The sequence below is a fragment of the Papio anubis genome, chromosome 9 (assembly GCF_008728515.1).
Source record: "Papio anubis isolate 15944 chromosome 9, Panubis1.0, whole genome shotgun sequence".
NCBI classification, from domain to species: Eukaryota; Metazoa; Chordata; class Mammalia; order Primates; family Cercopithecidae; genus Papio; species Papio anubis.
Genome location: NC_044984.1, coordinates 43108466 through 43130868, shown reverse-complemented (window position 1 = coordinate 43130868; position 22403 = coordinate 43108466). Strand labels below are relative to the sequence as shown.

Below are 22403 nucleotides of genomic sequence, written 5' to 3'. Positions count from 1 at the left end.
CAGCAGACTACTGAGCAGGGCCAGGACTAGGGAGATCGCCCAGCACGTGAGTTTAAGGAGGCCCTCAGTTTTAAGGCCCTGCAAGGGCTGACCTTACTCTTGAAGATCTAAGAGTGCTGAGCTCAAGTCTGGAGCCACCAAGTGGTGGCGGTAGTGAGTGCGACTTGACCCCTTAGGCATGTTCGCAGTAATTGGATATTCCTGGGATTGAGGATAGGGTAGGGTAGGGTAGGAAATGGTTGTGGGAGAAAACATGGAAAGCAGGTGTGGAGGTAGGGTCAGAAGCCACTGTCCATTAACTCAGTGACAAAGCCTCCCCTCTTGGACAGGAAGGGCCTGTGGTGAGTGCAACTCAAAGGCGTGGCTCTTCCTCTACAGGAGTTGCCTTAAAAAGCCTCAAGCCTATTGCTTGGGGGATGAATGATCCTCAGATGCCTTGCAGCTTTCCTTACCCCAGCCAGATTGTTTTGTTGCCCCGGGCCTCATAAGTTTCCTTATTTTCTTGTGTTCACTCTTACTTCCCCTCGGCCACTTGGAGTTTGGTCTTTTCCATCACCAAAAAGGGAAGGAGGTAAGGGAATTGAGAAAAGGGAAAAGAGAAACACAGCCACTACGACTGTCCACTAGCTAGAAATCTGGCAGGCACAGGGATGATATAAACTCCCACCAACACTGTAGATGAGTGCCTGTTTCCCCACAGCCTTACCAGTAGAGTAGGCTCTCAAACATTTGGATTTTTGCCCATCTGATTAAAAATACTTTTTATTTTTTTTGGTATTAATATGTAGTATAGTTTAAATATGCATTTCTAAATTGGACCTTTTCATGTTTTTAAAAGGACATTTTTGTTTCTGTTAAGTGTTTTTCAAACAACCATTGAATATTTGTTCTAGAGGACATCTAACATTCGTTACAACTCAAGTCCAACAATGATGTGATCAGCATTACACTAAGCAGTTGAGGTAAAAGAAAAGCAAAGAATTGGGTCAGGGTCATTCAATTTGCTCTGACTAAAGTTAAATACCCAAATGTGCCACTCAAATGTGAGCTCAGAAAAGTGGAGATTATGTTTTATCCATTTTAGTATTCTCAGCACAGGGCCTAGAATCTTGCAGGCACTTAGTCATTAATGAATACTAGAGATGAGATTAGCTGTTCTTGGGAATGCCTCTGGCTGAGTACCCAGCCAACATTATGATCTTGATAATCTAGGTAGCTTGCTAACGAGATATGGTCATTTCTTATATTTCATTGGAGTACAGCCACCCTAAAGCTTATCAATGAAAAATAATCTGAGATGACCATTGTTAGCTATATAAGGTCAAGATCTGGGTCTCTCATGTCTGCTACTGTTCCTGCATATGGTGGGCACTTAATAAATTGGATACATTTTGGTGAATGAATGGAAGTTTGAAATGAAGAAACCATCATAAAACAAATAAAAGTGTGATGGTTTTTAGGAAATCTAGAAAACAAATTTTTCCCAGTATCATTAGATACTTAGAAGAAAAAGACTAATACTAGATCACCTAGTATTGCAGCCTTCTTATTCAGTTTAGTGAGGTCTGAGTTCTTGTCCCACGACCAAGAAGAAGGCAAGTGGACACCAGAGAGTGAGTAAGGCAGAGTAGCATTTACTAAGCAACAGAAAAGCTCTTAGCAGCAAGAGGGGACTCAAAAGTGGGTTGCCAGAAATGGGGCTGAGTTATGGGTTTTTTATGTGGCAAAAAGAAGTCTTCTGTGGTTTCTGTCATAGTGGGAGGGGTAAAGTTCCCCCAGGGGTGTTGCACCATAGTGACTCCATCTTGGTTATTACCCAAGTGCCTTAGTGAAACCCATGGTGGTGGGGAGGTGCCCAAACCACAGTGCTAATGATATTACAATTAACTCTGGGTCGTGTTCAGGACATTTAGTTGATTTATTGTGCCTGTGCCTAAGTTGGGACAGTCCCTTCTGAGCAGACATCCTGGTATAAGAGGAAATTCTTAACCACATTTCCATCTGCTAGTTACACCGTAGGGACAATACAGGTGCAGTCCCATGGGCGCCGTCTCTCTCCCAAGACCCTCCCTCTCTATCTACCTAGCCAGCCTCTAATTGCCTCCTCTCTCACTGGTTCTTTAGGTAAAAACATCCTAAGACTAGAAAGGGCGTAATACATCTGGCTATCATCAGGGCACTTGATTAACTTTATTCTAATTGTGTTCAGTAGACAATGTTTGATTTTCTCATTGCCTCTTTTCAGAGGCCTTCTTCCACTCACATTCATGTGCATAATAAACTTAATTACAACATGGGGAAATATCAAGTTCCGATCATCTATAGATGAAATAACGCTACAAGAATTCTGCAGTTACTAGGCTTTGCATAGGCTTAAAGCAGTGATTCTCAAGGGTGTGAAAGGGTAAATATTAGCATCACTTAAGGGTGGTTTTTTTTTGTTTGTTTGTTTGTTTTGTCTGTTTTAAATACACATACCCTGTTGCCCATTGTAGGACATATCATACTTTCCTAAGGAAAAGCTTGGTCAGGTATACCTGGAGAAAGCTCCCAGGAGGTTCTAATACTTTCCCACTGCCACTCTTACCTCTTTAAGAATAAAAAGCACTTCCCAGCCACTTCCATGTCCCCATTCCTTTGACTTCGGCTGAAAACAGCTACTCCTTTCCTTGAATCAGCTACTTTGACGTTTTACTTCCCTAGGAATCATTTCTGTGTCCTGTCAGCCTATGGCATGAGAACTACTCTTGCACTGTTCTTAATCCCTGCATTCAGAACTAAAATCATACATTTATTTCATACTTGTTACACAGTGCTCAATACATGTTGTTATTGTTAAGAAAAGCAAAAGACCTATTCATTATCTAGCCTTCTCCATCTCCTTGTATTTCTGCTATGCATTCTGTAAATCTTCATAATTTCCTCTTTAGGAGTTGGCACTTTCTCAGAAGATAATTTCCTTATTGCTGAATTTTGTCAAGCAAACCATTATGCCATGATGTTTAAGTCCCCTTTTCATTTTAATGACATTTAAATCACTTAGACATCATCTTAGCTCAATCCCAACATTTTACCGAGAAGGAAACCAAGACCACGAATGGTTAAGAAATGACTCAGCAAAGGTCAGACTAGCAGAACTTTGACTAGAATCCTGGTCTTAGTACATACTGGTCCAGTAGTTTTCTGCTGTAGCACATTACCACCCCGTCGGAAATTAATTATACACATATTTAACTCTCAGTGATGAGTACCTACCCTATGCCAGGCCCTATGCTGTATGCTTTCACACACTTATTTAACTGAGGATTAACCTAAGAATATTTTTTAAATTAAACTAGGTTATCAATTCAAGGCAAAAACTACAAACTCATTATAATCAATTTTGGGAGGGCTTTGTCCTAAAAGGAATTTCAGGTAAGAACACTACGAATCAGTGGGGCCACTCAACTTAAAGACTGTCCACACTTTTCCCAATATGCCCTCCTCCCCAGAACTCAATTTGAATTTGCTAGAGTATCTAACAACTTCAACACTTGTTAAGCTGCTGGTTTTCCTGTTTTGTGTCCTTCTAAAAGATATTTCTCTGAGTTTTGCAGCAGGAACAGAATCTGTTAATTTACTCTCTTCGCTGCACGTTACCACCACCCACCCCTTCCCTTCCAGGTGCGGCAAAGAGGAAACAGACACAAGGTGGTCGAGAGGTCCATTTCATTTCAATGAGTGTGAGAGCCGCTCTTCTTGGGGCCTATGGGGGAAAGGCATTTGTCCGTGGTGGGAGTGAAGCTGCTCCCACAAGATGCACTCCCGACTGCATTCCGAAGACCTTCAGATTTAGGGAAGGTCTTTGTGGAAGTCTTTAGTGGAGTCTTCCCCTGCCCGCTAGATGTCCGGTCGGTTTTAGCCGGCGTTGGCTTCTGGATGGTCCGCTGTGCGGGCTTCTTAGGCTCCTGCTTCTCTTCCCTGGGTTTGGAGCTTCGCCTCTTGTCCTTCCCTGACCTCGGCCTGGTGTGTTCCTTCACGACCCGTCCTCGCCTCTCGCCTGCCGCTGTCGCTCCCGCTTCCACCTTGGCTCTGGCACACGGCGGCTCCTTGGCTCTCGGCCTCGCCCTCCTTGTCCTCCTCGCCCTGGCATTGGCCTTGGCTTTCGCCCTCGCGTTCAGTCTCCACACTTCTCTGGCCTTCCTGGCCGCCTTGCGAAGGGGCTGGCGGCGCCTCCGTGAGCTCCGGGACGCGGCTGCGGTCCTCCGGCTAGCGCGCGCGCCCTCCTCTTGCCTCGCGCGCCCCGGCTTTCTCCTGGGCTTGGAAACCTTCCAGACCCTGAAGCAGCCGGCGGCGTCGCTGCCGCTGACCCGGAGGAGCGTGGCCTTGGCCTGCCCTCTGGGCGCTTCGTGGCGGCCGCTCTTCCTGCGCATTTCGTAGCCGGCGTTTCCGAGCTCCTTCCTGAGAGCTGCCAGAGTCAGCCCTTTGTGAGCGGTGATGGCCCGGAGCACCAACTGGGACACTTTGAGCACGGACCGCGGGCAGCGCCTCGATGGTCCCCCGACAGTTTTTTCCGCTGGCGGCTGAGTGACTGAGTGGCCTCGAGATTCGCCACTGGGCCCAGGCGCCTCAGCCATGGCCCCACTCCCGCCTCTGCGGGGCCACTGGCTTTGGGCCTCACCAGTCAAGGCCTGTTCCATAGCTGAGGTGGACGGGGCCACGTCACAAAGGCGGGCCTGGCAGAGATTTTCAGGTCCTAATTATGAGGCTGGCAGATCTCACCCAGGGAGGGGCCCTTTTCACTTATAATAACCAATCAAATGCCACTTCCTTCTAGGTCTAAACCAATCCAAGTCTTCAGCGCCTGTCCACCCCCAACAATCACCTATACAGTCTCCAGGGTTTTGTTCCCAAATCAAACTTACTTATCTTGATCTCCACCGCTTTCTTTCTATTTATTTATTTATTTATTTATTTATTTATTTATTTATTTAATGAAGTTTTATTTTTCCAAATGTACAGTTGGTTGGACCTATTCATGCATCTTCACCAGCAGCTGGAGCATGTCCACCCTTGGTATTTCCGGTGTAAATTACTTGAGCTCTGTGCTTTGAAACCAGTTTGGTAAGTCCTTTACTAAGGAGCTCCTGAAGGGCTGCCCTGGCCACGGAGCCTCGAATCTTCAGTCTCTCAGAGACCACAGCTGGGGTTGTAAGTTTATAGTTGGGAACTTCCTTACAGAGTTTGTCGTAGGTAGCTTTGTCAAACAAGACTAAGTTATTGAGCTTGTCCCGAACTTTGCCTTTGGACCACTTCTTCTTTTTGGCCTTGTCCCCGGATTTGTTCACTGGGTCTTTGTCTTTCTTGGCCGACTTTCTGGCGTCCTTCTTCTTGTCGTCCTTGGGCGGCATTGCGAAGCTCGGAGAGCAGCAGCGGACACCACAGGCTTGCTAAGATGTCGGACAAAAAGCTCCACCGCTTTCTTTAGTTGGCTATTTTGTGTGTGTATATGGTCCCGCACACCATCTACTCACAGTTCCTTAAGGTGAGAGAAGCTGCTCCCAACTATCCAAAACAAGCAACACACTGCCTGTAGAAAGCACACAGGGTAGTCCATGAAACACAACCCAGCCTAGAAACTACCACCTTTAATTCCACCAGTCAGGTATCTGAAGTTATGTCTCCCTAATTCTACACAGTGGATTCTGTGCAAGAGCATGAAGTAAAAGAAGGAACCAACTGTGTGGTCCCTCTAACCTAAACACTGATTCCCACACCTGGGAAATTTAGATGACGCATTCAATTGGACTGAAACAATCTAGATTTCACATCGCCTGAGGACACTGGTCTAATCCTTATTCTTTGAACATACTGTGTTTTTCTCCCTCTCATCCCCTCTCTTGGATTGCTCATCCTCTTTGTCTGCCCAGATAAGTCCAGCTCATCTTTCAAGGTACTGCTACGTTATCCTTCTTCACTGAAGACTCCCCAAACTCTTTCAAATGACTTCTTCCCTCTTAACTACCACAACCACAAAAATTCCTTCTGCAATCTTATATGGCTTTTTCTTTATTTTAAATTAACTTGGCATTAGAGGGTATAATGTGACACAATATTTTTTAAAAAGAAAAAAAACTTGGACTTGGAGCTGGAAGATATGGATGCATATCCTAGCTCTTTAGGAGCCATATGACATTAACAAATCCCTTAATATCAGCAGTGTGGCTGTGGGATGGATGTGCCAACCATCTGACTTCTTACCTAACATCACATTCCCTTTCTACCAACATCACAGAATTATTGCAAAGTTTCAGAAGAGGTAGATAAGCAAGGGCTACCTAAATATAAGGAATAAATTTACTTTACTTTGAATGTTTCTGTCTTGTCTTTCCAACTAAATAAAAATATCCCCAAGAGCTATAGGCTTTGAACTTCTATGCCCCATGCTGCACCTAACAATATGCTTCATTATACATAGCAGGCATTTAATTAAGCCTGCTTACATCATTCCTCTCTGGTGAGGAGAGTTTTTCTAGATTCAGAAAGAAACTTCCAGAAGATCAGGAGAAAGGACCAGAGTGAATTTCAAAGGGTTGGAAATGAAGGGGGTCAAGTAAGGATTAGCTTCTCAAGGACCTATTTTGGATACAGTTTAGTTGGGAATAATTCAAAGAATTATTCTAAGAATACTTCAAATTGCCAAGCATATCATACTTTTCCAGAGGGCAATCACATACATTCAGCAGTCACAGGCTAGACAGTGACAGTTTCTTTTAAAAATCAAAACTCCAGGAAGTAGCTTAGACCAGTGCTTTTTTTTTTTTTTTTTTTTTTTTTTTTTGAGACAGAGTCTCACTCTGTCGCCCAGGCTGGCGTACAGTAGTGCAATCTCAATCAGGATCACTCCTGACCTCAAGTGATCCACCCGCCTTGGCCTCCCAAAGTGCTGAGATTACAAGTGTGAGCCACTGCATCCGGCCCGTATTTATTTATTTATTTATTTTTTGGTAGAGACGAGGTTTTGCCATGTTGGCCAGGCTGGTCTCGAACTCTTGGTCTCAAGCAATCCACCCACTTCAGCCTCACAAAGTGCTGGGATTATAGGCATGAGCCACTGTGCCCAGTCAGACCAGTGCTTCTTAAACTTCAATGTGCATATTTAGTACCCTGGGATACTCATAAAGTACAGATTCCAATTCATAGGTCTGAAGATAGGGCTAGAGGTTTTACCTTCTAAGAAGCTTCCATGTAGTTCCATCTGGTTAAAACATAGGTGTGCGTTGAGGGGCAGGGAGAGGGTGGTAGACAATGAGAAGGAAGTAGCAGGAGAAGGGACCGAAAAGGTAGGTAAGGGACGTTGTGAAGGACAACTAATGATAATGACAGAGCTGTAAGTGGTGACACAATAGCAAGTGGTAAAGTTTGGAATCAAACCTAAGTCTACTTAATCCTAAGGCCTAAGTTCTTAAGTACTGTGTTAGGTTTCCTTTTCTCTAGGGTTGACCCTCTCCCTATTATGTAACTCCACCATAGAGCAGGGGCTAGTTTATGTCCATAATCGCAGTTCAGAGCTGCTCAGATTCAAGAGTATCTAAAGGTACTCACTGCACCTTTTCCCATCTTTAAAATCAGGGCACAGTAATGTGACCCTGAGGATTTACACGGCAGGGGACTACTGCATCAGCACAGGGACAGTGCACTCAGGAAGGATTGCCAGATGGAAAGGCAGGACCACATTGAGCAGGATTTCTCCCATTTGTATAGTCTCTTGGTCTAGCTACCCTTCCTGGTTGCAGAGACCAGTGGCCACAGGATGGGGCAAACACCAGATAAAAAAGAGGCAAAACTGTTTGCTTTGAGAATAAGGAAAAAAATGAGTGAAGTCAGACCCTTAAAGTCAGCTGATCCAGATAAAAATAGACTTGACTGTACATAATGGTATAATCATGAAAGGCAAGAACAAAATCAACCAACCATGTTTATTGATGCCCCTGTGATCAGAAGGGAGGTCAAGTAGAAACCTTTGGGAGAAGCCAAAATCAAAGGAAAACAAATAAATGAAAAAAAATCAAAAACATCAACAGCAAAAAAGCAAACATTTTCATTTATACATATAAAAACATTCATTTTTGTATAGATCTCTGTATATATATGCTGTAAGCAGTAGAGGAATACTTTTTTTTTTTTTTTTTAATAAGAGCAGGAAACAAATGTCCCACTTGCCACTCAGCTGGCTCAGAGGGCAAGAAAGCTAGCTGACAGATATTTTCCAAATCACCAATCCCTTAAGAGTTCTTTTCTTCCTCTTTGGAAGAAATCTACTTACTAACTCTCTTCTTCTGACATCCCAAAAGGAAAAGATACTTCAGAAAAGTGATCTCTTTAGGAAAAAGTCAGTAAAAACCAGCACCACACCACTAATCCAGAGATACCAACTCCAGCTCCACAAAGGCAAGCCTGAAGTATTTCTTTGAATTTTAATGGTCTAAGATTATAATTCAGAAGTTATCACTTAAAGAGGATGGCATCAACCTTTTGTGAGAAAGAGCAATAGCTCTTAATTTAATGAAGCTTTGTGGGTTGTGGGTCAGGGGTGAGAGGGTTGTAGGGAGGAAGAAGGATACTTGGGAATGATGTCTAACCTATGTTCTTCCGCTTTGAGTTCCAGAGCAAAATAGTTTTTGTTCTTGGAGGTCTCTAGAGGAACTTGGTTGATTTAAAGAGTAAGCAACATTTAAATGCTAAATTCCGGTAACATCAGAGGTTTCATTAATCTCACTCCCTCATACAGAGTTATACTGATTTAATTTCACCAAGGATAACTCCATGCCAGAGCATAGCAGAATTCAGTAGTATACTGATCTAACGTCAGTCTATCTCACTGCCCCTCCCTGGATCCACAGGCCTGGGATTCCAAGGTCCTGAGTCTTTCTGACTCAATTATCATCTTTTATAAGGAATCTTTTATTTTATCCTACTCCAGGGGATTGCTAGCAAACAACCAGCACACCTTTCCCTTCCCACCAGCCAACTGATGGTCAATATGTGGGTGAAAGCCCTATAGACTCTCCCTGCTGTACACCAAGGAAGTACAAGCAACTAATCTGTGTCCTCTCTCTCCTCACCAGCAATGAGATGGCCCCTCAGAGGCAAAGCCTGTTGCCTCTTACCCTAGGACAGGCAAGTGTGGCAGTGGCAGATTCGGCAGAGAACCCTATCAACAGCACAGGGAAGCTAATGCTCTGGTCAGAAACCCAGGAGTGGGGAACCCCAGGAACCAAAGAGTGAGTAGAGAACCAAGAAAATGAGGGGGCCGGAGAAAGGGCACATTAAAGTTAGTGTATGGAGTCCTTATCTCACCCCTAGTTGTACATGCTAAGATTGATGAGAATCAGGGCTGGGCGCAGTGGCTCACGCCTGTAACCCCAGGACTTTGGGAGGCTGAGGCAGGCGGATCACAAGGCCAGGAGATCGAGACCATCCTGGCCAATATGGTGAAACCCTGTCTCTACTAAAACACAGAAAATTAGCCAGGTGTGGTGGCACAGGCCTGTAGTCCTGGTTACTCAGGAGGCTGAGGCAGGAGAATCGCTTGAACCCACGAGGTGGAGGTTGCAATGAGTCGAGATCACGCCACTATACTCCAGCCTGGTGACAGTGAGACTTTGTCTCAAAAAAAAAAAAAAAAAAAAAAATATATATATATATATATATATATATATAAATTTCGTAATTAGAAATCTCAGTAACAGAAATAGTAAAATCACTGTAGGGGTTCATAGCAGAATAGAGATTACAGAAGAAAGAGTTGCTGAACTTGGAGATAGAAAGTATCCAATCTGAAAAACAGAAGAAAGGCCAGGCACCGTGGCTCATACCTGTAATCCCAGCACTTGGGAGGCCAAGGTGAGCAGATCACTTTATCAGGTGTTCAAGACCAGCCTGGCCAACATGGTGAAACCCCATCTCTACTAAAAATACAAAAACTGGCCAGCCATGGTGGCCACACACCTGCAGACCCAGCTACTTGGGAGGCTGAGACAGGAGAATCACTTGAACCTGGGAGGTGGAGGTTGCAGTGAGCCGAGAGCTGAGATCGAACTACTGCACTCCAGCCTGCGAGACACAGCAAGACCCTGTCTCAAAAAATTAATAAATAAATAAATAACGGAAGAAAAAAGTTAAAAAAAATAATTCTTTTAGAATCAGATTTGACCCAGCAATCCCATTACTGGGTATATACCCAAAGGATTATAAATCATTCTACTATAAAGACACATGCACACATATGTTAATTGCAGCACTACTCACAATAGCAAAGACTTGGAACCAAACCAAATGTCCATCAGTAATAGACTGGATAAAGAAAATGTGGCACATAATACCACAGAATACTATGCAGCCATAAAAACAATGAGTTAATGTCCTTTGCAGGGACATGGATGAAGCTGGAAACCATTATTCTCAGCAAACTATCACAAGAACAGAAAACCAAACACTGCATGTTCTCACTCATAACTGGGAGTTGAACAATGAGAACACGTGGACATAGGGAGGGGAACATCACATACCGGGGCCCATTGGGGGATTGGGGATTAGGGGAGGGATAACATTAGGAGAAATACCTAATGTAGGAGATGAGTTGATGAGTGCAGCAAACCACCATGGCACGTGTATACCTATGTAACAAAACTGCATGTTCTGCACATGTTCCCCAGAACTTAAAGTATAATTAAAAAAAAAAAAAAAGAATCAGAGACCTCTGAGATAGTATTTTTAAAAAAACACGTTTGTGTTACAAAAGTTCCAGAAGGAGAGGAGAAAGATATTGGAATAGAAAAAAAATACATATTTTAATAAATAATGGTTGAAAACTTCCCAAATTTGGTAAAAGGCATAAACTTACAGATCCATGAAGTAGAGCAAAACCAAAATATATCAATTTAAAAGAAAACCACAGTCAGACTACAAAATCAAACTGTGTAAGATAACTGGGAAAAGACATGGAAAAAAAAAAAACTCTGAAGCAGACAAATAAATATGGATTCAAATGATTGCATTGAGGCCAGAAATAAGAGGAACATTTAAAAAATGTCTAGTAGAACATTTAAAAAATGGTCTACATGGCTTGTAAAATCTCTTCTATGGGTTGTAATTTGAATACGGTATTTCCATACAACTGGATAAGCAATTGTACACACACAAAAAAGGAGATACTGAATAATTCAGTAAAGCTTAATGCCTTCTCTGCATGAAAAAGATTAAAAGCAAAAGAAAAGGCCTTACCATTCTCTAGGGAAGCGATTCTCAGAATACTGTCCTTATACTCATAAGGAAACCAAACCCTTTGGAGGAAATAACATAAAGTCAAAACTATTTTCATAATAATTCTAAGACGTTACCCACCTATGTTGACATTTACACTGATGGCACAAAACCAATAGTGGGCAAAATTCTGGCCTCCTAGCAAAAATCACTGTATTCTTCATCACCATACACTTACAGGGAAGAAGAGAAGAAAAGCAAGTTTAATTTTCAATATCTTTGATGAAGCAATAAAAAGTATTAATTGTACTAAATTTCAACTTTTGAGTACTGCCTTCATTTGAAAAATCACAGTTCAGTGGGAAGATGCCACCTAAAAAGTCTAAGATCCTTGCCCCAAATGGACTGTGAGAACTAAAAGAGGGTATGTTTGATTTACAGTCGGACTCACAGTATGGCAGTTGTTTATCTGTTCTTAACTAGCATTTGGTCTGCTCAGGACCCTCCCTGTCACCAAACGGGAAATGCAAGAAAGGAAGGGTTGGCTGCTGGGCTGCTGACAAGCTAATCACAGGACTCAGTGACCTTCAATGAAGAGGCCTTTACTGGACTCATCTCAGTGAAACCTGCCCAGGAATGAGACACAGGATACCAACATGGTATCATCCAGGCATCATATGGACAAACTCCGTTTAATCTCTTGGTTAGAGAAAGAAGATGAGTTGATGACAGAAGATGAAATTCCCCAAGTACCTGTTCATATTTGTAGGTTCTACTTAAAAATCAAAGGGTCAAATCTTAAGTAGGACATTTTTAGGTAAAACATAAAAGTTAACACAATTGCACAAAAACGGAAATAAGTTATCTTAGAGAAACACTCAACGAATATCATCAGTGCAAGATGTAACTTTATTCAACACAAGAAAATTCGAACTGGTGAATTTTCTGCTCTGCATATAACTAATATGAAAAATGCTTCAGTAGTAACTCTTAATTTCTGAGGTACATGTGAACACAAAACGGAGAGAAACCTTACAAATATAAGGACTGCAGAAGGCCTTCAGTTACCACTCATCCCTTTGGATACACATTATAATTCACAAACACAATGACTGTAAGTAGCATTTTCAAGTCTTTAGCATTAGATCTGTCCTTAGAGGAGAGAAGAGAATACTGAGGAGAATCTCTATAAATGTGATTGATACAGAAAAGTTTTCAGCATAAGTTCCACTCCCATTGTGTTCATGAGAATTTACACTGGGGAAAAACCCTGTAACTGTCATGATTATATTGGAAAAATATTCAGGGAACACTCACTTTTGATGTACACATGAAAGCTCAAACTTTCATTTCATAATCAATTTGGAAAGGTTTTCCCTTACTGTGTACAAGAGAATACAAAATAGAATGCAAAGACTGTGGGAAAGCCTTTGGTATTACTTCATCCCTTAGAAAACACGAGAAACCACACTAGTGAAAAGCCCTATGAATGTAATCAGTGTGAAAAATCCTTCCAATATAATCCTTCATTTACTGCACATAAGAGTATATAATGGGGAAAATCCCTATGAATGTGGAAAAGCATGTATTGATCTTTAATCTGTTAGGCACATGAGACAATTTATATTAGACATCTTATGAATGTAGCCAATGAGTAGGGGACAATTTCTCTATCCTTAGGTAACCAATGAGCAGTTGCAGCAAAGAGAAACACTTCGAATGCCATCAGTGAGTGAGCCTTTCATTGTGCACAAGACAAATCACACAACAGGAATATATAAGCAATGGGTATCCTTCATCCATTGGAGAATAATCTTTTAATATAATCAGCAAGGCTGGATTCACGGACATGTTACTACACAGGGCTTCAAGCTTGGGTTTTAATGCTGAAGTTGCTGTCTTACAATTCTTAATTTATTTTTGAATTCGTGTTTTGTAAGTGAAGTCTTATGGGACAATGTAACATGTACTAGAAGCCTTAAAGCTCATGCTACCTCCCCCATTACTGGGGAAAGATTCTATGTAACCATATACACAATAGCTCTAAAATTATTTTTACAGATAAATAGTATACAAAAATTTTTTTTGACACTAATATATACAAGTATGCCAAATAGAGACACAGCCTTCTTTACAAATCCTAAAATAAATAAACTCATGGATCCATGGACTTAGGCTAGAAATATGAATCATGTAACAATACTGCAACCACAAGCCTGCTACAAAACTTAACAGATAAAAGAGTTAACTTTAACAAAGCACCTAAATTGGTTCAGAAATTATACTCTTTAAAACAGAGAATTCTATTAATACACTGTGCTACATAAACATTGATCTAGCACTAGCTGCCACAGGATGACAGCAAGTCCTGGAAACAAATCCCACATATTTCAACCCCCACCTCCATCACCACCAGAAGCAAATCTGTCCCTCAAAAACCAAATGGCTCTGCTATAATAGCAGCTTTGATGGGCCAATACTTCAAAGGACAACTCCAACTTAAAATCAACCCAACATTTTTGCTATATGGAAATATTTGGTAAGTTTTTCCTCTAACACTGGATTCCTGTTCACTTATCAGCTCCCATATTTCTCAGACTTCAGAAACATTGAGATGTTCTTTCTCCACCACTCATTTCTAATTTCCCTTTTTGGATGCTTGGGAAATACTTGCCTTCATCATACTTGTCCCACTGTCTTATATGCTGCTTTCTTAAACCATCAAAAGAATAAATAAAATTTAGTTTATAATTATGTTTTAAACTATTTTAAAAACCAATGGGGAAAAAGTCTCTAGGGCTTCTATGAAGCTTTTGGAGAGAAAAATGTATTTTTAAGCATTAGAAAAAAGTTGAATTTCAGGACTAGTATCTGAAGGCCTTAATTAACCAGAAGAGGGTAAAATCTCCTTCATCTCATGTCTTAGAATTCTAAAATACGACTTTCTAGAAGACAAGGATCAGGCTACATGTGATTTACTTTACAAAGTGTCTGTTTTGTTGAGAATTATTATTTTGACGCTTTATAAACTTTCAGATACAGTTGCTACTTTATCCTAGTCCACTAGTTGCTTACATATAGCCATTCTTCATAAGCCTGTCACCTAAATGGGTCTTTTCTCCATGATGCGTTTGCCTTAAAATCCCTAAGACACAAGTACCAAGTCTCTTCATCATGCACCAATAATAACAGCAATGCCTACAGTTGGATAAAACTGAAGAAGGTATCCCTAGTCCTAAAAACTTCGAAATAATATGTTAGATAAACAATTCTGTCCTGTCTGCAGCTCCTGAACTTCAACAGTTATTTTTCTTTTTAAGTAATAGTTATGTCCTACTTTTCTGACTCATTAATATAAGTGCATTGAATAGAACGTAGAAAATACAAAAAGTGCTACAGATCAGGGGTCTCCAACCTCCAGGCCACCAACCGGTACCTGTCAGAAACCAGGCAGCACACCAGGTGGTGGGCAGCCAGCATTACCTCCTGAGTTCTGCCTCCTGTCAGATCAGCGGAGGCATTAGATTCTCACAGGGTCAGCACCCTATTGTGAACTGCTCATGTGAGGGATCTAGGCTGCCCACTCCTTATGAGACTCTAATGCCTGATGATGACTATCATCCTGAAACCATCTCCCCAACCCCCACGTCCATGGAAGAACTGTCTTCCACAAAACTGGTCCCTGGTGCCAAAAAGGTTGGGGACCGCTGCTACAGACTAAGGAAAATAAAGTGTGCATATTCCTAAGGCCTTATCAATGAAATCACCTACTCTGAAAAAATTAAGGAAGACCTTTTTTAGAAAGAGAAAAAAAATGAGAGAAGGGAGAGAGCACCCAAATGAGTTAAGACTGCAAGGAGGATTGCTCCTCTTATAGTCACCAAAACGTAGGGGCTTTTCACTTCTTAAAAGAAAGGGAAAATTTCCCAAAGAAAACGGAATACGCAACACATCCTCTGCTTATTCCATCTTCCTTCTGTTCACTTTACCTGTACTGATTGTATAATGGGTCTTTTTCCACCTCTTCCATTTTTAGGAAAACGTTTGTCTTCAGAAAACCTCCATTCCCGGTTCTTCTGAAAACAAAAATTAAGAATTATTTAAAAGATTAAGAATTTTCAAAAATTCTTAATCTTTCCCACCCTAGAAGTGTGGGCTCATAACAGGAAAACCTCATAGTGACATGGGCAGAAGGCCCCAGGGGAGCTGGAGGTGCCCTCAGGAGGCCAGGGGAGTCCCAAAATCACACAGTAGCTCACGGCGCTGGGGAATCTCCTTTTCAGAGATGGGTGAGCCACCCTTCCACTCTTCCAGAGCTGCCCGGACAGAGAAAGGTAGGGGATGGGCCTTGAGACTCAGGAAAGCACATGCTAAACGGCACAGAAGCCCAAGGATTAGGGTGCTGCTTCCATCCGAGAAGAAAAACAAAACAAAACATAACCAAAAGCCAAAAAACTGAAATTCTCCTCCCAGCAGTCTCCGCGCGGTGGGAAGCAAGCCCGTTGGCCGAGAGAGCCGCCGTTCTCCTGGTTCCGCCCCACCGCGGTCCCGTCTTATTTCCGGAGGTGGGAGAGAAATGGCTCCTGAGACCCTTGCTGGGGATAGTTACTGAAAGGGGCACTTCTTTTTTTTACAGCCCATAAAGAGCACTTTCCCGTAAGGAGAAGCAGAATAACAAAAAAGACAAATTGTCAAAGGGCAAAATGTGCGGCGCATTTGGATAAGGCCCCCGGAGTGAAGGGAACACAAAGGGGATGACTTCTGCGAGGTTAAGGATTGATACTGGCCAAAACGATGCCTGAGACTTTTGGAGTTGAGAAGGAGATGCTAACCAAAGGACTAAGGCTGGGTAGAGAACAGGAAGCAAGACGTTTAGTTAGAAGGAATGGCATAGGCAGAGACAGCCTTTCTCCACCATACAATGCAGATTTTTTATTTTATTTTGAGACAGGATCTCCCTCTGTTACCAAGGCTGGAGTGCAGTGGTGCCATCACGAGTCACTGCAGCAGCCTTGACCTCCCCCAGCTCAGGCGATTCTTCCACCTCAGTTCCCCCGGTAGCCGGGACTACAGGCGCGCGCCACTACAGCTGGCTATTTTTTTTTTAATGTAGAGATATGGTCTCCCTGTGTTGCCCAGGCTGCTTTGGAACTCCTGGGGGCAAGTGATCCTCCTGCCTAGGCCTTCCAAAGTGTTGTGATTACAAACGTGAGTTACCTGTCTGGCCAAGGATCTGGAATTTTTGCTGTTAACACTCCAGGTGATCGGATAGAGAGAGAGAGGGAGAGAGAGAGAGAGAGATTGATTTTATGTATTTATTTATTTATTTTGTTGCTGAGGCCAAGATTTTGCCACGTTGCCTCAGGGTGGTCTCAAATTCCTGGCCTCAGCAGTCCTTCCCCATGGTCTCTCAAAGTGCTGGGATTACAGGCGTGAGCCACTAGGCCTGGCCCAGATTTCTGAATAATTAAGAAAGAATTCTTTTTCCCTCCCTCTATCCATAGGCAAGGGCTTCCTCTCTCTTCTGACAATCTTTCCTGCTACAAGCTCTCTGTTTAGCATGCCTAGGGAGTGGCACTGAGTGTTCAGGCTTTCTCTTTACTTTATTCAGCCCATCATCAAGTTTTTAGCTAGCCATATTATTAAAATTAATTCCCAATATTACTGCTAGTTTATGCCTTAAAATGTGCAAATGATAAACATAACAAAATGCTTGTAAGTACAAATATATCCTCAGGGGAATTTCAGTTTTGTTTTGTCATGGTGGGACCTAATTATCAAACTTTGTGCGTTGGAAACATCTGAAAGGTTTAAAAATCACATCGGGCCGGGCATGGTGGTTCATGCCTGTAATCCCAACACTTTCGGAGGCCGAGGCAGGCAGATCACTTGAGCTCAGGAGTTTGAGACCAGCCTGGGCAACATGGTGAAACCCCATCTCTACAACAACAACAAAAATACAAAAAATTAGCTGCTCGTGATGGCATGTGGTCCCAGCCACTCGGGAGGCTGAGGTGGGAAGATCACTTGAGCCCAGGAGGTGGAGGTTGCAGTGAGCCGAGATCATACCACTGCACTCCGGCCTGGGTGACAGAGTGAGACCCCATCTCAAAATAAACAAAGCAAAACAAAACAAAAAACAGATTGCTGGGCCCTACCTGAAAAGTTTCTGACTTAGTAGGTTTAGGGTGAGGCTCAATAGTTTGCATTTTTAACAAATTTCCAGATGATGCTGCTGTTCTGATGACCACACTTTGAGAACTACTGGTCTAGCATACCTAATAATAATAGGTAGCATTTACTGAAGTTTCTGCAGTCTGTTAAAGGAGTGGTTGACTTAACATGCAATTCTTATCAATACCATAACAGATAGGGGATAATATTTCTATCTTATAGGAGGAAACCTGGCTGAGGATAATGACTGAGATTACTTACTGTGAGAGAAGGCTGCTGAAGTTTAGAAAAACACACCTATCCACCATCAGGCGGGCCACCGGCTTCACATTCTTCTTTTATCTAAAAAGTAAGCAGGCATAGAATGTTATGTGCTATGGTTTTAAAATACCTTTGCTAAACAGAGTGTTCTCTCGGGTAATGGTTTTGGGCAAATAATTTCACCTCTGCAAGTCTTAGTGTCCTCAAAATGGGGGACAGATTGGACTACTGTAGTTAGGCCATCAAGAGCCCTAACCTGTTACTATTTTCCCCCATTGGGTCCCATGTTTTGAACGATTTTTATTTTTATTTACTATTTTATTTTATTTTTTATTTTATTTTATTTATTTTATTTTATTTTATTTTAGAGACACAGTCTTGCTCTCTCTCGCAGGCTGGAGTGCAGTGGTGCGATCTCGGCTCACTGCAAGCTCCGCCTCCTGGGTTCATGCCATTCTCCTGCCTCAGCCTCCCCAGTAGCTGGGACTACAGGCGCCTACCACCATGCTCAGCTAATTTTTTGTATATTTTAGTAGAGACCGGGTTTCACCGTGTTAGCCAGGATGGTCTCGATATCCTGACCTCATGATCCACCTACCTTGGCCTCCCAAAGTGGAACAATTTTTATTATATTAGCCAAAGACGTTTTTGTTAGCATAAGATAACCATGGTTGCCACCCTGAGTTGGTATTTCAGCCAAAAACAAAGAAACAAAGTTTTATTTAGCATGCACAAACTTAGGTCGCTATGTGATTTCTCTTAGAACACTGAAATATTGAGAGTTGTTTATGAATGCCTAGAGGTTTGTAGACCACAGGCTCGACACAATAGAAATGGTTTGTTTTCAAGGTTCTTTCTTGTAATACTAAATGCATCTGTAAGACTCAGTGCTGATGTAAGGTGTGGAAACTTGTACCACAGCAGTCATCATTGCCTTGACCAGTGCTTGAGTATGTGGGATAACACCTTCGATGCCTCTGTTTCTATACTTTTGCCAAGAGATGAAATAGGAATGAGAAGTTGAAATGGAGTTCAGGAAAATGAGGTTCTGTTTAATACCAACACACTGCTGTTCCTTTCATTATTAATGTCTGTTAATTGTGTGGGGCTCTTTCTATGATATTACATTCTCTGTGTTTTTATATTTTCAAATATTTCACTGTGGATAAATTTAACTTTCTCTCTTTTAAGATAGATAATGCTCTGTTTGCCATTGGATATGGCCTGTTGTTATTGCCAGCGGTAGTAGCCTAAGTATTGGTATTCCCATTTTATTCCTTGGCAAAAGTATAAAAAGAGAAGCATTGAAGGTGTTATCCCACTGACTCAATACAAAATCCATACATTTTTCGTGTAAAATAATTCTTGCACTATCCTCAAAATGCAAGAGGAGTTGAGAAAAAAGACATATTTTTAAGGAAGAAATTGACTGTACTACATATCACATATCACGTATTTGAGATAACCATTTGCCCAAATAAGCATAATGGCCACATTAAACAGGAAAACTGTGTTAGGCCCTTATAAAACAATCAAGGGCAGGGACCATCCATTTGTTCTTTTTTGCCTTCAAGACTTTAAAAGACTAGTAGACTACAAATGATAATATTACCTCATGTTATTGAGCCCTTATGAGTTGTTTTCAATAACATCATTCACAGACTGAGGCTTCCATCCCAGAGAGGTCTGTGCCACCATGTCACTAACTCCAACACAGTGACTGGGTCCTAATCAAGAACCCTTTATGAAATTGCTCACTGGCTCTTTTTTGGATCAGACCATAGCAAGTATCCTTGATAATTCACACCATTCAAAAGTGCTGGATGAGAAGTCTGAATACAATGCATCTCACTGTTGGAAATTTTCTATTCTAACTATTAATGTAGCAGACTACCTTCTTTTGATTATCAGGCAGACATAAAATGCCATCAACAAAACAGAGTGCTTTTATGTGTTATCACTATCAATTGGTATGCAAAGAAATAATTGAGATAAGGGTGTTACATCTTCTTGGGAACCCACTATGTAAAGGATATATCCTGTGAGGTGCTATGGACAGGTAACTAATACTTTCACAGACTAAATACAAATACTTTTACAAATGAAATGAAATACTAATTATCTGCAGAGCAACATAGGCAAAATCTATATAGTTGTAGAATAAATGGCGAGGTAACCAAATTGGTATTGTTGATATTAATATCCTTAATTGATTCACCTTGAGTATCGCCAGGCCGGCCTTGATTGAAACCTTTTCCTTGTTCCCTCTTGTATTCCACTGGTCCCTGAAATCACCTTCTCCTTAACCCCTCCCCGATGAAAAACCAGCTAATTTTCTAGAAACCCTTCCATTCTAAATAAAAGAATACGTTTTATCATTCAGTGATAGAATTAGTCACTTCTCAAGACTTCCTCTTTATTTGGATTCCCAAACTTAATTCAGCTACTGATTGGTGTTTTAATTGATTGAATAAAAGAAGGGCATACTCTTACCAAAATTTAATTATACCATTTATTATTAGACTCACTATGTTATAATAAATTTCTTTTTTTATTTACTTAAGTATTGAAAAGTTATATTAGGCAAAATATGATCTAATAAATAATTCTACTAAAAGTATTACTGGTGGAGGGTGTCCAGGTTCTTGGCATTTTGGACGAAGAATTGGACAAAATGCACAAATAATGCAACAAAGGAAAAGCACAGATTTATTTAAAAGAAAGTACATGCCACAGAGTGGGAACAGGCTTGAGCAAGCAGCTTATGAGCACTAGTTACAGAATTTTCTGAGGTTTAAATACCCTCTAGAGGTGTCCCATTGGTTACTTGGTGTATGCCCTATGCAAATGAAGAGGATGAAGTGAGCTTACAAGGTTATTTACTTGGTGTACACCCTATACAAATGAACAGGATGTTTCCTGTCATAGCTGAAGTGAAGTTACAAAGTTACTTACTTGGGCATAGAAAGTTGGGGTTTTTTCCATTTGATTTAGTTCTAGGAAGTCCTCAGGCTCACTGCCTCCAGACCCTATTCTCCTGCCTCAATAGGATAACAGAGGAAAATTGCTAAATCAAAGAAATATTTACTGGTGGGAAACACACAGGATGTGAAATCTTTTTATGTGACCTTTCTTGTTAGTGCAACAAACATTTCCAGATACAGATATTCCCAGACCTTGGCTTCCACTAGTCCTTGGTCACAAGAACAACGTCTTCATCATTTAGGAAATGTTTGGGAATGAAAAGTGCAAGGATGTGTGTCACTGTTACCTCTAAGGTCGTTGTGAGAGTAGATGAGAAAATGTGTGTCAAGCATTTAGTGTAGTGCCTGGAATATAGTAAACCAATGAATAAATGTCAGATGTATTACCTACACAGCCCGTGACAAGTTACTCAGCTTTCTTATCTATAAAATTGAGGTACTAATACCAGCCTGGCAGGGTTGTCATGACATTAGTAATGATTTATAATAAACTGTCAAACACTGGCCCTGGTACCTAATATGTATCTAATAAGCAATTTAAAATAATTTAATAATACATCTTATTTACCATTTTAAAAGTAAGATGATTAGATGGGTTAGCATTTCCAGCTTTATAGCTGAATAACCATGAAGCTTTGTAATACCTAATAAACACAGTACCTCTTTTCCACAATGAAGTGTTCTCATGTGTCACAAAGCTGGTCAAAGACTGAGTCTCTGATGGGCCATTTAGTGACTAATGAATAAGAGGTTAAAAAATGTAATGAATAAGCAAGTTCAAGTAGGCCTACATGGTAAAGAGGAGTCCGAACAGGACTTACACATAAATCAAGATTACGGTCTGATAAGGATCAGGCTCCAAGTGAAATCACCACATAGACTTTGAAGTGGTTTTATAGAGAAGATTAAGAATGAGGGCTTCTGTGGGTCCACTGTAGGAGTTTAGTGTATAACACTGTGATGACATGTAAGATTGATGTTAGGAAGTTTTGAATATACTCAAGAGTTTAGAACCAATTAGAAGATATAAGCAAAGCACAGCTGCTATAATATGATTGGATCCAGACAGTGTTAAAACTAGATTGGTGGTATATCACTAAAAGAGTGAGAAAATGGTGCAGATTTCATTTGAGTTTTACTTTTAACCCTTATGAGATAATAATAATAATAATACTAAATATAACAATCAATCTTCTTGAGTGATTAATATGTCCAAAGGTCACTTATTTTACAATTATTCGTTTAACTGATATTTCTTAAGCACCAAGTATGTGTTAACAGACATTACTCTAATTGAGAATAGGATAGATAACAAGTCAGACAAGATTCCTGCTGTTATTTGGCATATTTTCTTTTTTTAAAATTTATTTTATTTTATTTTTTATTATTATTATACTTTAAGTTCTAGGGTACATGTGGATAACATGCAGTTTTGTTACATATGTATACTTGTGCCATGTTGGTGTGCTGCACCCATCAACTCGTCAGCACCCATCAACTCGTCCTTTACATCTGGTATAACTCCCAGTGCAATCCCTCCCCCCTCCCCGCTCCCCATGATAGGCCCCCGTGTGTGATGTTCCCCTTCCCGAGTCCAAGTGATCTCATTGTTCATTTCCCACTTATGAGTGAGAACATGCGGTGTTTGGTTTTCTATTCTTGCAATAGTTTACTGAGAATGATGGTTTCCAGCTGCATCCATGTCCCTACAAAGGACACAAACTCATCCTTTTTTATGGC

At 41.2% G+C, this 22403-nt stretch overlaps 1 protein-coding gene, 1 long non-coding RNA gene and 1 pseudogene across 6 annotated transcripts in view; 1 reads left to right on the top strand and 2 right to left on the bottom strand.

Annotated features, from left to right (window-relative positions):
- LOC116268865 overlaps positions 1-22403 on the bottom strand; it is a 58627-nt pseudogene that overhangs the window by 25110 nt on the left and 11114 nt on the right. The window contains exons 2-4 of one of the 4 annotated variants that reach the window (XR_004176059.1): positions 17680-17760; positions 15234-15320; positions 4969-5569 (exon numbers count right to left, since the gene is read on the bottom strand). The product of XR_004176059.1 is annotated as a 40S ribosomal protein S25 pseudogene, transcript variant X2 (transcript). Of the gene's footprint in view, positions 1-4968; positions 5570-15233; positions 15321-15491; positions 15701-17679; positions 17761-22403 lie in introns of those variants that run through there. The other 3 variants (XR_004176058.1, XR_004176061.1, XR_004176060.1) reach the window with 3 other exon arrangements.
- On the bottom strand, positions 3692-4925 carry LOC101003777 (testis-specific H1 histone). The gene has a single exon (XM_003906283.2). It carries the CDS (start codon positions 4677-4679, stop codon positions 3714-3716), a length of 966 nt encoding a protein of 321 aa, XP_003906332.1. The 5' UTR covers positions 4680-4925; the 3' UTR covers positions 3692-3713.
- The window catches only part of LOC116268866, a 116803-nt gene continuing 110195 nt past the window's right edge, over positions 15796-22403 (top strand). Inside the window, exons 1-2 of the long non-coding RNA XR_004176062.1 lie at positions 15796-15900; positions 17641-17767. This is a non-coding gene — a long non-coding RNA (uncharacterized LOC116268866). The remainder of the gene's footprint in view (positions 15901-17640; positions 17768-22403) is intronic.